The 16,914-nt window shown below is 48.3% G+C and overlaps 2 protein-coding genes across 2 annotated transcripts; both read left to right on the top strand.

Annotated features, from left to right (window-relative positions):
- The first annotated feature begins 362 nt into the window (after positions 1 to 362).
- On the top strand, positions 363 to 3,085 carry LOC135826081 (guanine nucleotide-binding protein-like 1). Its single transcript, XM_065338720.1, has one exon. The coding sequence runs from the start codon at positions 548 to 550 to the stop codon at positions 2,501 to 2,503; it is 1,956 nt and encodes a 651-aa protein (XP_065194792.1). The 5' UTR covers positions 363 to 547; the 3' UTR covers positions 2,504 to 3,085.
- Positions 3,086 to 12,693: 9,608 nt separating this feature from the next.
- LOC135825905 (guanine nucleotide-binding protein-like 1) lies at positions 12,694 to 15,776 on the top strand. Its single transcript, XM_065338538.1, has one exon. The coding sequence runs from the start codon at positions 12,945 to 12,947 to the stop codon at positions 14,751 to 14,753; it is 1,809 nt and encodes a 602-aa protein (XP_065194610.1). The 5' UTR covers positions 12,694 to 12,944; the 3' UTR covers positions 14,754 to 15,776.
- Positions 15,777 to 16,914: the final 1,138 nt, after the last annotated feature.

Below are 16,914 nucleotides of genomic sequence, written 5' to 3'. Positions count from 1 at the left end.
TCAGCACAGTCCACGCTTACTTGTCATGTAAGAATAATAATGATAATAACGGGGTCGCACCCTGTAATAATAACGGGGCTGTTAATTTTAAAGTGTGACGTCAATGGGTCCTCGGATACGCGTGGCAACGCAGAGCACAATGGGCAAACAACAATGGCGAGGCCCAGCGGGATACGGTGATCTTGCTCCTTTCTATGGCTTGCACGTACATGTACGCTCAGATTCTAAGCGTCGCGGATCATGAAGCCCTTTCACGTGCTTCACCCACGCCAACAACCTGGTATAAAGGTGAGCGCGGGAACTAGCATTCTCTCAGTTACGTTACACAAGTCAGTAGTGAAGAAGAAATCGGTTCGGTTTGGTGTTGATTCAATACTTTGTGTTTTATAACTCCTTGTTTCTGAACGCAGACCTCTAGAACCAGGTGACAGAGTGCTATATTGTCGGTTCAAGGTGAAAGAAGAATTTTGCTTTCTGGATTCTCGCCTCCAGTTCTGGTGGATTGTGGTGCTTTCCAGGCGATCTGCATTTATTGACATTGTTGAAAATGCCTCAACACAGTCGCCGAAAACCGTTCAGTGGCAAGCAGAAGAGAGCCCAGCTCCAGCGAAAGCGAGATGTGCAGCGATTCCGAGAGGACGACGAGGAGCCTGCCAAAGAGAAGCTGGAGATACGCTCAGACTCGCCATCTGACTCAGATAAAGATGAAGAAACACTGGTCACGTCTGAAAGTGCCAAGATTGCAGATAAATTTGAGCCCAAGTTCGAAGTAGGCGATGCCGTGGCTGAGACAAGGCGTCAAGACAGATACAAACTGATGTTTGCCCAAGAAAGTGCCAGCGAAATTGAGGAGCGCAAGCGGGAGTCGCGTCAGCCATTGCAAACCCTGGCAGAAAAAGACTTGGAAGTGTCCTATGAAGATATCTATGGAAGTATGGAGCACATCGACATGCCTGTTCGTCCCACCTGGCAATACAGCCTGAGCAAGCAGCAGCTGGAAGCTAAGGAGCAGCGCTACTTCAATGAGTACATTGACCGGCTCATGGCTGATACACACGGCCATCCGCTAAGCTACTTTGAGCGGAACCTGGAGACTTGGCGGCAGCTGTGGCGTGTGCTGGAGATGTCGAATGTAATAGTGGTTATCGCCGATGCACGCCATCCCATCCTGCACTTCCCACCATCCCTGTACCGCCACGTCGTACATGAACTGAACAAAACGCTCGTGCTAGTGCTGAACAAGATAGACTTGGTGCCGGCGAGTGTGGTACTGGCGTGGCGCGAGTACTTCTATGGACTGTTCCCGCAACTTCACGTCGTCCTCTACACGGCACGCCCAGGGAACCAGAGCAGCAGCCAGCGCTCCGACGCCAAGGGTCTGATGTCGCACGCCCGGTGCGGCGCTAAGCGGCGCATGATATGCGTACAAGGTGCCCGTCAGCTGATCCGCGCCCTGGCCAATGTGGTGGCCGATCACAGTATACTGTCCGGTTGGACGGATAAACTCTCAAAGTTTGAAGTGTGCGACGATGCTGGAATAACAGCAGCATCAGTGCACGAAGAGATAGTACGTCATAGCCGGCGTCGTAAGCATACCGCGTACTCCAGCAACGGTACCAACGGTGGCAATGAAGCTACGGCAGCGGCAACAGCATCCTCACCGCCGTCATTCATTACAATAGGTCTGGTCGGCCATCCCAACGTGGGTAAGTCCTCCATTCTCAATAGCCTGATTGGCAAGAAAGTTGTAAGTGCGTCGCGCACACCCGGCCACACGAAGCACTTTCAGACGCACTTCCTCACACCGCACATCCGCCTGTGCGACTCACCTGGCCTAGTCTTTCCGTCACGTGTTGAAAAACAGCTACAGATCCTGTCCGGAATGTACCCTATTTCCCAAGTGCGTGAGCCATATACATCCGTCGGCTATCTGGCGGCGCGCCTGGGATGTAATTTGCTGTACCGACTGGGACTGGCCAAGAAAACAAGTGAAACATGCCCGACTGTTCCTCCACAATCCGATGCATGCGTCGACAGTTCAACAAACCCGCAGTGCAACGGCCGCGCTAGTTCCAGCTCACTTTGTTGTGACGGCCACACCTGGTCCGCGTGGGACGTCTGTGAGAAGTGGGCGGAGGAAAGGGGTTTCCGTACCGCAAAGGGCGCCCGTCCCGATACCTACCGTGCCGCGAATCATATTCTGCGCCTGGCGACAGACGGCAGAATAGCACTGTTCGTACGACCGCCGAAATACACTGAAGACTTAGCGAAATGGATGTGCCATCCCGAACTAAAGAGCGTTGTTGCAGTCCAACTGGAGGGCTTGGACCATGATGAGTTGAGCCTTAACCTGTCGGCACAGCTTAGTGCAAGCAGCGACTCCAGTGCTGCCGCATCGTCAGCAGATGATAGTTCCTGTCCTGGGGTAGCGTCACGTGCAGTCGCAGCCGCTCCGGCCACCCACAATCCGTTTGCCGGATTGGCCGTGGCGGATAGTGAATGACGTGAGAAGTGACACGGACTGTGTTTGTTTGAGGTGCTGTCGCTCCAAGCCACATCTCACTATGTTACATTTCACACTGTGACTGAATCACCCCAATGTTTTATCTTATCTGCCCCCCCCCCTCACAAACACACACACACACACACTCTCTCTCTCTCTCTTATCAAGTTAGTCAATCACTATTGCGTTTGTGTGACTCTGACTCCGAGACTTGTGGTCGGATGAGCCTCACACACCTTTATTCTCACTTCGGGATAGGTCCTGCAGGCTACGTTTTGTTCATTTATCTTATGGGGTTATTCTAACCGGTTTTTCCTCAGGGTTGTGCCTCCGCCGGGGTCCTGAGGTTTTTTCCGCCAGCTTTGGGCTGGTTAATTATCCGGCGGCCCCATTCGCCACTTCTCATTGTGCCTGTACTCCCTGCTGGCAGTACTGCTCTCTCCCTGACTTACTGTCGCTGCATGCCCCGCTCTGACCAGCGATCGTAATAATATTTTGCCAACTTGACCTGAGTATTTATCTGCTTGACCTGATTTTGGACCTGATTATTTATCTGCTTTTTTTAAATCTTTTTTAACTTTCAGGCATAATAAGCATTTTCCAGAAGCCTAGGCTCATTGTTCATATTTTTTTATTGAACGGTGCATATTTACTGGTGATACATGTACTTCTAAGTACTTTTCTTTCATCTGACCAAGTGTGCTGTGTAGGAAGTAACACATACTAGGGGCCGTCCGTGAATGTCCAACTTTTTTCTCCAAACAAATCATTTAGTTTGGACCCAACCCCCCCCCCCCTCCCCCTAAGAAACGTAAACAATGTGGACACAATACATGCAAAACTCGCAAGTGTGTCACTGCTCCTATGGCCGTGTACATGTATCAATGTTTTCTGAAAAGAAATTGGTCAACCCTGCCCCCTCTGGCCCACCCCATAACGAAATTATTTCGTTTTGTGAAAAACTTTGATATCAAATACCAGGTATTTTTAAAATAGAAATCACATCGAAACGAGTTATGAAGCAACTATCCACCTGAGGTCACCCAAAAGGGTGAAAGTCGTACTCATCGCATGCACATGAGTCGTACGAAAAGTCAACAAGACTCAAGAGTATCTCGGTCCACGTGTGTGCGTACCAAAATGTGTACAAAAAATTATTTTTACCCGCCATATACCCTCAAAGGTCACATTTGGATCCGGTCAACCCTGCTGGCCCCGAGCTAGGTGGGTTGACCGGATCCGGATCCGACCAATCAAAAGGGAGTGAATCCAGTGGCGGATCCGGATCCTGAATCGATCCTACCAATCGAACATGCCATTATAGGCACAATCAAACCTGTAGAATAAAAATCAGGTAAAAAAAACTCTGGGTTCAAGGGCTGACAGTGCAGATAGTATGGAGGTGGCAGGACCGCGACCAGCACTGAACTGCTGATTGTTACTGGGGAGGTTTAGTCCCACGTAACGAATACAGGAACGTGGGTGATACACGTAAAGTTCATGCAATGGACCCACGTTCGCAATGTTGTGTTTAGTCACACGGAACAAACAAAAGCATGAAGCGAAAGGCCCAAACTTAGTCAAAGACGAAGCTTCGAAGCTCATCGAATATTTTGATTTCGTGCTTCGGAAACTTCTTCAGCTAAGCACCCTCACAGCTCGCACAATGCGCTCCATTCTGATTTTCACCCACGTTCCGCTCCATACACGGTATGTCGTGAATCAGAAAACGCCTGTACGTGGGTCTAAACCCGAGTCCCTACTGAGAGGACTAGTAGACATACACTACAGTGCTTACAAGGCCAATCGCAGGGGCGTAGCTGGTCCCCCTTTTAAGGGGGGAGGAGGGGGCGGGTGCACGACCGCATATGCGTAGGATGGCTGGTGCATGTCATTCGTGGTCATTATGTACATGCTGAACCTAGGTCGACATCTTTAGTTTAGGGGGTGCACATGCTCCCTCCCCCCCCCCTGTACCCCATGCAGGCTACGCCGCGGCCTTGGTCGGCATGCATTCATGCACAGCAAGGATACTGGAATATCAATCTTCCACGTGTGACACACTGACAAAATTTTAAAATTAACAACAGTGACTGCAAGTCATTTAACACTAATATCTGTGCCTGCAGGCAAGCACACACAAGCAATACCTTAAAAATCAAGTTCCGTGAATCAAGCTCAAGTGCTGGCAAAAGCCAGAAGAATTATCCAGCCTCCACTGTTCCAGCTATCGGTATGGCGCTGCGGAGTGTGATTAGGCCTGGGCGGAGAATGCTAGCATTATAAGTAGCATTATAGTGTGCGATTTGCAACGGGCATTATTCTAGCATTATTTATAACACTACATTTCCACAAAAGTGACATTATACTCAAATGGCCCTTACATCTGCGAAAACCAGGCTAGGGTGAAAATCATTTTTTTTTTAGAAAAATGATGTTTTGTAAAAAGGCTGTGTCGCGTGGACGCTCGAGTGCATGCGGAACCAAAGACTTTGAAAGAGAACATCGCTTGTAGTAAGTTGTACAGTTTGAAGAAGTAGCAGTCATGGCAGAAAGGGTTTCAGCAGTCAGAGAAGTCAAAGGGCTTCCGGTAGAATATTGCCTGCTACTCCTCTACTCTAGTCACAACGAAGAGTTTTTGAGCTGATCGAACGGATTCCATCTCCTACACTCAGGGATGGCGAAATTTCTGCGCTAGCTGCTGCTTGCGGAAAATGGTGAAGAAATCGTCTCCAGTTAGAGTCGTGATGGCGATAGCGAGGAGAACCTGGACGACATCGATGCAGCCAATCGAAGTACGGAGATACTAGCAGTTTCTGGGCCTCACACAAAGGGAACACGCGCAGCAGAGCTCATAGTATACATACGTTTGCAGCAAGTTCACGAGGAAAAAGGCTTGAAGCGCAGTGTGAAAACTGTTTTGAATTGAAGTCCTTGGCGATGAAGTGCCAGGCGAATGAGCGAACAGATCGAGAGGCTTCCACTCGAGACATTCCTCGCTGGACAGCTAGCTGCAAGGGCCCGGATTGTATGGAGCAATAGCAGCATAAAATTAGCATTATGATCATGATTTTCTAGCATTTTCCATGCCGTCTACGTAGAACAACGAAACGTGCACAGTACTGCCGACCATGCATATTGCATTATTGGGGTCTAGTCGTGTTGAGGCAGTGACCAGCGCTGTAGCGTGTAGATCTACTACATGTAGTACATGTAGTACTACTACTGGTTACCCACGCCTAGCGCTGCATGGCCAGCCCCTGGGGCCTCTAGACGTGCGACCGGATTTCCGTGTCCAGGACAGTAGGTATGGTCAGATCCTGTACGGCTCTAGCTCGAGCACAGCCAAAGTAGATCTACATTAGTAGACCTGGTAGACACCAGAGACAGAGTGTGTCTACATGTGGTTTAGCAGGGCAGGCGAGCTATCCTTGTGTAAACTTTTTATCTGTGAAAGGGATGAGCAAAGCACAAACTGACAAAGTTTAAAAGAACCAGTGGCCAACAAGAACTGGCAACAGAAGTTTTTGTATGCATAGTCGTCGTGGAGTAGGCATTTCCCAGATCGCCCTTTCGCAAAAGTGCATGTGTGACCCAGGCCTTGGCCGTGGGAACGCATGCACCTTTTTGTAGGCGCCGCCAAAGCGGTACTTATGCCTGGTTCACACTACATGTAGGCCGATTTCCTGGCCGACATGGACTCGTACGAAAATTCCCTGGTGTGGACAGTGTTGTCGTACAGGTTTCCGACAGATCTGAGGCGTTTTTCTTGTCGTACTAGTTTTCGGCCAAGTATCGACTGGTTGATATTTAGCCGAAAAGCCAGCCGATTTTTAGTCCTTGCACGTGATGGAGCGGGCATCGGACCAATCACTCTAGGCTTTTCACCATGAAAGCGGAGAGCGTCGATGCAGACCGTGAACTGGCTGCACTGGATTGCTACTAGTACTACATTCTAACCTTTTCACGCCTTTGGCCTTGTAGCTCGTGTAAACACTATTACATTTCCGTTGTCTAGCTCTACTACGATCTAGTGCGGCTGTGTACCGCGTGTACATGTGTAACAGAAAAGCCTACAACTACAGTTCAAGCGAAATTGCCCACCGTTCTGTGTGAACAGCTAGTCCGACTCATCCGACACAGTCGGTCTGAGTCGATGTGGGAGCGTCGGCCGTAAAATCGGCCTAGTGTGAACCAGGCTTAAAGGGGAAGTGCATCGATTTTTCGAGTAGGGTCCAGAGTAAACACAATTTGATATCGGTTCGAATGGCATATCTCTCGCTTCCATACGATAAGCCAAACTTGCCAAATCGCCAATTGTATGCTCACGTTGCCATAGAGACCAGCGCAGTGATGACGTATGAAAGGCATAGCTCCTCCACAGAGAAGGTCGATCACTGCAGAAATTGAGAAAGGAAAAGGACATATGGATACGAGTTAAGAGTAACTCTCCATCACTGTAACTGGATATTACATGTATAATACAGTCAGAAAGTGCAATAACTAGGCACAAAACTGACAAGAGTGCCTAGTTATTGCCCTTTCTGACTGTATATAGTATCCAGTTACAGTGATGGAGAGTTACTCTTAACTCGTATCCATCATAATGTCCTTTTCCTTTCTGCATTTATTTATGGCTAAACATCCAAGTTTCAAACTGCAGAAATTGGTCATTTTAAATTGTTTTATTGCATTCACGATGTGAAAGAAGTGCTGTGCTAACTGCCTGAAAAGGGAAAAAACGCCAGACCCACCAGGCACCAGGACTCGAACCGGTCCTGGTGGGTCTGGCGGTTTTTTCTCTTTTCAGACAGTTCAATTCCCCAAATGATCCTTTGAATTTGAAGTTCTCCCAATCCTTTCCAAAATTTATCACTCTCTTTCACTTCTAGTAGAGTCCAGAAACTGACCGTGGTTGGTCCCCAAGGGGAAGGAGGAAGACCCAAGTGCCATCAATATGTGTGGCACGTGTAGTGAGCTGCCTTTGGAGTGAAAAACTTGTCAGCGCGTTCTAGGTTCAGCCCGGTCCCATAGCTCAGTTGTTAGAGCATTGCTCTTGACAAGCAAGGTCCCGGGTTCGAGTCCTGGTGGGTCTGGCGTGTTTTTTCCCTGTTGAGGCAGTTCACTTCCCCAACTGATCCTTTGAATTTGAAGTTCTCCCAATCCGTTCAAAACAATATCACTCTCTTTCACTTCTGGTAGGGTCTAGAAACTGACCGTGATTGGTCCCCTGGGGGAGGGAGAAAGACCCAAGTGCCATCAGTGTGTGTGGCAAATGTTGTGAGCTGCCTTTGGAGTGAAAAACTTATCAGCGCCTTCTAGGTTCAGCCCTGTCCCATAGCTCAGTGGTTAGAGCATTGCTCATGACAAGCAAGGTCCCGGGTTCGAATCCTGGTGGGTCTGGCGGTTTTTCTCTTTTCAGGCAGTTCACTTCCCGAACTGATCCTTTGAATTTCGAAGTTCTCCCAATCCTATCAGAAATAATAATTATGAATAGTGGTTGCGACTTCGGCGATAATATTTTAGGAATGGATTTGCTGACTAGCTGGTTTGGAGGTGACAGCGTTCTGAATGACCGAGGGTCTTCTACGTCTGCTCTCACCCTCCAAGAGCGACACTGACTCACGCTGCTATTTGGTGTTCACGAGGTGTTCGTCGCGCTGCAAACGGAGCGTCTCTGTAAGTTTGTATCCCTGGTGATGTTTGTGCCTGGAGAGCACTATTATAAGTCGTGCTCTTCAGGCGCAATCTTTCTCAGCCTACTCAAGCTCAACTGATGGGGGTGAGTTCCCCGAAACACTGTGTATTGAGCAGGGAGTGTTGCCTTCTTGCAGGTTCGCCGAGTCGAACGTTCGATGGACTTCTCTTGTGCTCTGGATGGCAGTCGTGAGTCAGTCAAGTGTCAAGTCAAGTCGGCGGAATAGCACGAGCTACAGAGTGGGAGCAAATCTATTCCTAATACAATTATGTACAACCAAATATCGTTAAACAGTTCAGCACAATGTTTTAGCGTGAGTTCAGTTTAGGGACGGACTCTCATCTTTTTTTGTCATAGTCCCACCACTCACCATCACTATGCTCCCACTATGCAATTGTTTGTCTTTGCCTGTGAGCTGTGATCATTGTAAAAAAAAATATCCACACCTTAAACGCGTGTGAGTGTGGGTATGATTCGGAGTGTGAGCTGGTGTGAGCGTATGTGTGTTGGTGCAAGTGCGTGTAGGAGTGTGTGTCTGATTGTTTTGGCATGTGCATGGGTATGTGTGTGTGTGTGCATGTGCGGGAAGGAGGGTGCAATTTTATCACGTTTGGTGTAGTTTCGTTCCACATTGTGTTGCCTGATATTGGTCCACCTCACTTGTCTTTCTTCTCAATCCTTGCGATAGCCGAGCTGATGGTTGAGAATTTGACTGAGATAATGTAATTTGCACCAAAGAGACCAGTTAATTTGGAGAAGGTGTGTGTACAGTTTTTCAAGTGATGAAGTGGCTGTAGTGGAGCTTGCTCACATTAACACAAAACCAAAATTATTATATACATTGTAGAACAAAACTAAATATCAGTAGTGACGACACCATACATTCAATATAAATTATATACATGTTATGCCACAGAAGCGGGCCATTGTCCAGGACATGATTAGAGCGCAGCAGTGTGGGGTGGTGGATGATTACGGAAGATTAAAAAATCAGCGAATAACGTACATTGTACATTGTTTCCGAAATTGGTGCTGGGCGTGGGTTGGGCTATTTTACTTCTGTACTTCTAAGTATGCGTCCATTTATTTACAACTTGAGCAGAAGTCCAAGTCATATAGATAATATCCTAATAGATGTACCGGGGTGAGACATACGAACCATCAAGATTGGCTTCTTACTGGCGCGTGTAATCATTGGACAAGTGCTCAATGCCATAGGTAATCAGTGACTCACGAGAGCGTGATACATGTATCGTCTCACCAGTACAGCATCCAGAAATAGGAGTTGAGGAGGAGCTCTTTTAGCGGAGGATGCAAGTATCATTTTCATGTTCTGGTCACTCTGTCCACAGTCCCACGTAAACCCTATGTCTAACTGACTGGATATGCAGTGCACAATTTCTATTGCAACTGCAAAATAACGTTCTTGAATAGGTTCTAGGGCTCGGATACTAGCAGTTCCATCCTCAATTTGACACAGGGTGACATGCGTGTAAGCTATGTGTTCAATAGAATAACTTAGGGATGATCGTATGAATCCTTTTGGAGAGCTGTGGACGTCACCAAACATAATGGACCTGCATCCGTAAACCAAAAATTTGGCATTCAAAGGGCTGCATGTGCGCAAATCGTCGATCGACTCGTATCCTTGCAGTTTTAGCAATGGACGAGGACTATCCAAGCGCATTTCCAGAAGGAAAACAGCCGCTTCAGTACACTGAACGTGAGCACGCACTTCACCTTTGCTATAACCTGATATCGGCATGGGCACTGGGGTCATCGTAGCTTGGATTTTAGTTGCCCAGATTTGAATACTGCAGATTTTCAATGCGGGTTCAGATATGGGATTGCCTTGTCAATTGTTTACCAAAGCTGTAATTTTCGTCTCCTCGCCTACATAACCGATGTACATATTGTTCTGTTCGGAAAATTCACACCTGGACAAATCGATATCAGTGTTGTTAACGACCTCTCCTGTAGTGCCGATAATGCCTGCGAAACAAGAACGGTTCTGGCACTCAAACGCTAATCTCCGCATCAGAGAATAATTCTTGTCGCCGAAGTACTGCAAAGAACTTCTAAGAACTTCAGTCAAGTGTGGATGGATTTTGAGGAGATCTTCATTCCTCAGAGAAGATTTGCTGATGGCCTTCAAAGCATTGGGTTGGAAGAAAACTCCATTGCACTCGGCAAATGTGTGAGCCTGTAGCTCCCGTAACTTCTTACTTTGCAATTCCACCTCGTTCATCAGGTCTTCTTTTCGTTGCTTGATCCGGTGAAGTTGCTCGTCGCAGTGTTCATGTATCAATCTCTTGATATCAGCTACTTTTCCTTGGAGGTCACAGCCAAATGCTTAAATGAGATCACCAGCGCGTTTCATGCCTGCTTCCACTTCTTCTTCCTTGTCTTCGGGTGATATCTTTCTCTGACGCTCCGTCAGTCTCGTACGTACAACTGCAGCTTCCGCACTTATATCGCGAATCTGATTTGTATGAGAAGCGTGTTTGCTTTGGAGCTTACACTTTTCACACAGAACCTCTCTACATTTGGCACACTAATATCGCATGGTCATCTTGCTGTGGACAGGACAATGGTGCACTCGCCCCTGTCGAGGTATCGTTTTCCGGCAACTTTGGATGGAGCTGCTTGAATCTGGTGGAATTGTATCAAGTTGCATCTCTTCGCAATTACGAAGTGGATTAACTTCATCTACAAGATCACATGGAACATTGTCGAACATGGAATCGTCCACCAACTGCTCTTCGTGACTTCGACCAGGAGGTGGACATGGCGTAGGACATCGACACTTGGCACAACGTATTCTCCCGTCTCGCTGAACACTGGCTGCCAGGCATTCCTTACAAATATTGTGAAGACACGTGAGGAGTTTGCCTGCTTTATCGACTCCATCTCTGCAGAATACACACGGTGGCCGCATCATACAGTCGCACAAAATAAACTGACCAGGTATTATACGTCGCTGAGAACAACATAGCTTAGAGGATGTGAGGATTTCCTTTTAACGTCACTGAGAGGAATATGACCAGAGTATGTGAGCTGAGAGATACCACCGTCATACATACGTCCAGCGCCATGTTGGTGCACCACTTACGACTTTTAAAACAGTATAAGGAAGATGTGCAAAATATCACCTTTGGAATAGGATAACAATTGTAGGAATCGGTGGCGTGTTGGTGAAAACTCTAGTAGTTAATCCATTCCCGGGTTCTATTGGAGCGACGACTGGGGTTAAAAATCACACCAGAGCAAGTGGTTTTCGTCATGTCTGCCTACATCTATGCGGCTCAGCAACAAAGCACTAGCCAATTCGTGGGAAGCAGTGACAGAATGATTAGGATAATGCAATCATCACCTACCACAGTTGTTATCTCGCAACAGAATTCGATCCTCTGGCACTATCTTAGACCCTACGAAGTATACACAGAACTTAGAATTAGTGATAGTGACTTGGGCGATAATTATAAGAAGAATGTTGTCAAGTCAACTCTGTGGGAAGTATATGAGCTCCAGTGTTACGAGTAACTAGAATTGAGAAATAGAGAGAATCAGAGTTGCAACTGAACTCTACTGAAAGAATATCTATTCAGAACTTGCTGGCTTTGTTCGTGAATTTATTGCTTTCTCCCTTACCATCCCCCCCCCCCCCCCCCACACACACAAAGCATACTGGCTTCAAAATTGGAGAAATGTTGGAAGTTTTGGAAGGGTTTCGGCGATTCTCAAAGGAATTCTCCAAAATTGGCGAAAGCTTAGCGAGTTTTCGATAAATCTCGTTTTTGGCGAATTTTTCGGCTTGCGGGTATATGGATTTTACTAGTAACGATCTTCCTGATGGCTAGTGGTTGTTTGAGAGGAGGTTAAAGAACACGAGTCACATGACTTCAACGCACTAGTACTACAACTTACTGAAATAGAGAGCTCGAGCAGTAGGCATATGGTGTCAAGATACGTGACGTCACCACATCCCCCTACGCCCTTGGATCCCCATCACCACACACACTTCGCATTACTAGCAGGATGCAGTCATGATGGATCTGTTTTCTGAGAGGGTGAAGTGCAGCGCGAGCTGGCATAGACTGCATAACGCACTCAAACTCACCTACGTAGATCTACGTGACTCAGCCACTAGACATGAGTGACCATACCGTGCACGTACGTGGGAGGCTCTCAGCAGTCAGCACAGTCCACGCTTACATGTCATGACTGTAAGAATAATAATAATAACGGGGTCGCACCCTGTAAAAATAACGGGGCTGTTAATTGTATAGTGTGACGTCAATGGGTCCTCGGATACGCGTGGCAACGCAGAGCACAATGGATAAACAACAATGGCGAGGCCCAGCGGGATACGGTGATCTTGCTCCTTTCTATGGCTTGCACGTACATGTACGCTCAGATTCTAAGCGTCGCGGATCATGAAGCCCTTTCACGTGCTTCACCCACGCCAACAACCTGGTATAAAGGTGAGCGCGGGAACTAGCATTCTCTCAGTTACGTTACACAAGTCAGTAGTGAAGAAGAAATCGGTTCCGTTTGGTGTTGATTCAATACTTTGTGTTTTATAACTCCTTGTTTCTGAACGCAGACCTCTAGAACCAGGTGACAGAGTGCTATATTGTCGGTTCAAGGTGAAAGAAGAATTTTGCTTTCTGGATTCTCGCCTCCAGTTCTGGTGGATTGTGGTGCTTTCCAGGCGATCTGCATTTATTGACATTGTTGAAAATGCCTCAACACAGTCGCCGAAAACCGTTCAGTGGCAAGCAGAAGAGAGCCCAGCTCCAGCGAAAGCGAGATGTGCAGCGATTCCGAGAGGACGACGAGGAGCCTGCCAAAGAGAAGCTGGAGATACGCTCAGACTCGCCATCTGACTCAGATAAAGATGAAGAAACACTGGTCACGTCTGAAAGTGCCAAGATTGCAGATAAATTTGAGCCCAAGTTCGAAGTAGGCGATGCCGTGGCTGAGACAAGGCGTCAAGACAGATACAAACTGATGTTTGCCCAAGAAAGTGCCAGCGAAATTGAGGAGCGCAAGCGGGAGTCGCGTCAGCCATTGCAAACCCTGGCAGAAAAAGACTTGGAAGTGTCCTATGAAGATATCTATGGAAGTATGGAGCACATCGACATGCCTGTTCGTCCCACCTGGCAATACAGCCTGAGCAAGCAGCAGCTGGAAGCTAAGGAGCAGCGCTACTTCAATGAGTACATTGACCGGCTCATGGCTGATACACACGGCCATCCGCTAAGCTACTTTGAGCGGAACCTGGAGACTTGGCGGCAGCTGTGGCGTGTGCTGGAGATGTCGAATGTAATAGTGGTTATCGCCGATGCACGCCATCCCATCCTGCACTTCCCACCATCCCTGTACCGCCACGTCGTACATGAACTGAACAAAACGCTCGTGCTAGTGCTGAACAAGATAGACTTGGTGCCGGCGAGTGTGGTACTGGCGTGGCGCGAGTACTTCTATGGACTGTTCCCGCAACTTCACGTCGTCCTCTACACGGCACGCCCAGGGAACCAGAGCAGCAGCCAGCGCTCCGACGCCAAGGGTCTGATGTCGCACGCCCGGTGCGGCGCTAAGCGGCGCATGATATGCGTACAAGGTGCCCGTCAGCTGATCCGCGCCCTGGCCAATGTGGTGGCCGATCACAGTATACTGTCCGGTTGGACGGATAAACTCTCAAAGTTTGAAGTGTGCGACGATGCTGGAATAACAGCAGCATCAGTGCACGAAGAGATATTACGTCATAGCCGGCGTCGTAAGCATACCGCGTACTCCAGCAACGGTACCAACGGTGGCAAAGAAGCTACGGCAGCGGCAACAGCATCCTCACCGCCGTCATTCATTACAATAGGTCTGGTCGGCCATCCCAACGTGGGTAAGTCCTCCATTCTCAATAGCCTGATTGGCAAGAAAGTTGTAAGTGCGTCGCGCACACCCGGCCACACGAAGCACTTTCAGACGCACTTCCTCACACCGCACATCCGCCTGTGCGACTCACCTGGCCTAGTCTTTCCGTCACGTGTTGAAAAACAGCTACAGATCCTGTCCGGAATGTACCCTATTTCCCAAGTGCGTGAGCCATATACATCCGTCGGCTATCTGGCGGCGCGCCTGGGATGTAATTTGCTGTACCGACTGGGACTGGCCAAGAAAACAAGTGAAACATGCCCGACTGTTCCTCCACAATCCGATGCATGCGTCGACAGTTCAACAAACCCGCTGTGCAACGGCCACGCTAGTTCAAGCTCACTTCGTTGTGACGGCCACACCTGGTCCGCGTGGGACGTCTGCGAGAAGTGGGCGGAGGAAAGGGGTTTCCATACCGCAAAGGGCGCCCGTCCCGATACCTACCGTGCCGCGAATCATATTCTGCGCCTGGCGACAGACGGCAGAATAGCACTGTTCGTACGACCGCCGAAATACACTGAAGACTTAGCGAAATGGATGTGCCATCCCGAACTAAAGAGCGTTGTTGCAGTCCAACTGGAGGGCTTGGACCATGATGAGTTGAGGCCAGAGCCTTAACCTGTTGGCACAGCTTAGTGCTAGCAGCAACTCCAGTGCTGCCGCATCGTCAGCAGATGATAGTTCCTGTCGTGGGGTAGCGTCACGTGCGGCCGCAGCCTCTCCAGCCACCCGCAATCCGTTTGCCGGATTGGCCGTGGCGGATAGTGAATAATGTGAGAAGTGACACGGACTGTGTTTGTTTGAGGTGCTGTCGCACCAAGCTACATCTAACTATGTTACATTTCACACTGTGGCTGAATCACCCAAATGTCTTATCTTATCTGCCCCCCCCCCCCTCACACACACACACACTCTCTCTCTCTCTTATCAAGTTAGTTAATCACTATTGCGTTTGTGTGACTCTGACTCCGAGACTTGTGGTCGGATGAGCCTATCACACCACACACGCACCCCATCCGCAATAGTGCCCACTGTTCCCCCCGCAGCCCCTTGGCTTCTGTGGATGCCAAAGTTGAGAGCCAGACAACATCACCGGTGTTCTTGATTGCGATGTGCACTGCTTTAACGTTGTCAATCAATCATCAGTTTCAGTTTTTTTAAACGTGTTAATTTTCGTTGGCTGAGGGTAGCAAATGAAACGAAAAATGTATTTTCACCATAGTTACGGCACCAGGATTGTGTCAGCTGTATTTTTTGTCAGTGTTCTCAAACTTTTCTCTTCATCGTGGTCTTTCTCTTTTCGTTGTAGTTTCCCACCCGCCCTCCCCTTTATTCTCACTTCGGGATAGGTCCTGCAGGCTACATTTTGTTCATTTATCTTATGGGGTTATTCTAACCGGTTTTTCCTCAGGGTTGTGCCTCCGCCGGGGTCCTGAGGTTTTTTCCGCCAGCTTCGGGCTGGTTAATTATCCGGCGGCCCCATTCACCACAGTGGTTCACTTCTTGCATCATGTTGGTCTGGTACATACGTGTACATGTATATGCGTGAGGTGGCATGCCCTTCTTCATGCTCATCTATACACTACGCTAAGCTCTTCCATCTTCCACCGTGAGTGAACAAAGACCACACTACTACTGTGATCTGTATCTTTCTGTTGTGTGTGGGTGGGTGTGTCTGCGGTGTACGCAGAGGCCAGCTAGCTGGCAAAAACTTTTGATACTTCTCATTGTGCCTGTGGAGCGTCGGCCGTAAAATCGGCCTAGTGTGAACCAGGCTTAAAGGGGAAGTGCATCGATTCTTCGAGTAGGGTCCAGAGGAAAGACAATTTGATATCGGTTCGAATGGCATATCTCTCGCTTCCATACGATACGCCAAACTTGCCAAGTCGCCAATTGTCTGCTCACGTTGCCATAGAGACCAGCGCAGTGATGACGTATGAAAGGCATAGCTCCTCCACAGAGAAGGTTGATCACTGCAGAAATTGGTCATTTTCATTTGTTTTATTGTATTCACGATGTGAAAGAAGTGGTTTGTGAACTGCCTGAAAAGAGAAAAAACGCCAGACCCACCAGGATTCGAACCCGGTCCTGGTGGGTCTGGCGGTTTTTTCTCTTTTCAGACAGTTCACTTCCCCAACTGATCCTTTGAATTTGAAGTTCTCCCAATCCTTTCAAAAATGTATCACTCTTTTTCACTTAAGTTCTAGTAGAGTCCAGAAACTGACCGTGGTTGGTCCCGAGGGGGAGGGAGAAAGACCCAAGTGCCATCAATATGTGTGGCACGTTTAGTGAGCTGCCTTTGGAGTGAAAAACTTGTCAGCGCCTTCTAGGTTCAGCCCGGTCCCATAGCTCAGTGGTTAGAGCATTGCTCTTGACAAGCAAGGCCCCGGTTCGAGTCCTGGTGGGTCTGGCGGGTTTTTTTCTCTTTTGAGGCAGTTCACTTCCCCAACTGATCCTTTGAATTTGAAGTTCTCCCAATCCGTTCAAAAATTTATCATTCTCTTTCACTTCTGGTAGGGTCTAGACACTGACCGTGGTTGGTCCCCTGGGGGAGGGAGAAAGACCCAAGTTCTATCAATATATGCGGCAAATGTTGTGAGCTGCCTTTGGAGTTAAAAACTTGTCAGCGCCTTCTAGGTTCAGCCCTGTCCCATAGCTCAGTGATTAGAGCATTGCTTATCGCAAGCAAGGTCCCGGGTTCGAGTCCTGGTGGGTCTGGCGGTTTTTTCTCTTTTCAGGCAGTTCACTTCCCCAACTGATTCTTTGAATTTCGAAGTTC

This window comes from Sycon ciliatum, chromosome 10 (genome assembly GCF_964019385.1).
Source record: "Sycon ciliatum chromosome 10, ocSycCili1.1, whole genome shotgun sequence".
In the NCBI taxonomy this organism is placed as follows: Eukaryota; Metazoa; Porifera; class Calcarea; order Leucosolenida; family Sycettidae; genus Sycon; species Sycon ciliatum.
Note: the sequence above shows the minus strand (reverse complement) of the source record. Positions and strands in the feature narration are given on the sequence as shown.

Bases quoted from the DNA above. Each gene is read 5' to 3' on its own strand.
- LOC135826081 (XM_065338720.1), top strand. From the start codon at position 548: ATGCCTCAACACAGTCGCCGAAAACCGTTCAGTGGCAAGCAGAAGAGA.
- LOC135825905 (XM_065338538.1), top strand. From the start codon at position 12,945: ATGCCTCAACACAGTCGCCGAAAACCGTTCAGTGGCAAGCAGAAGAGA.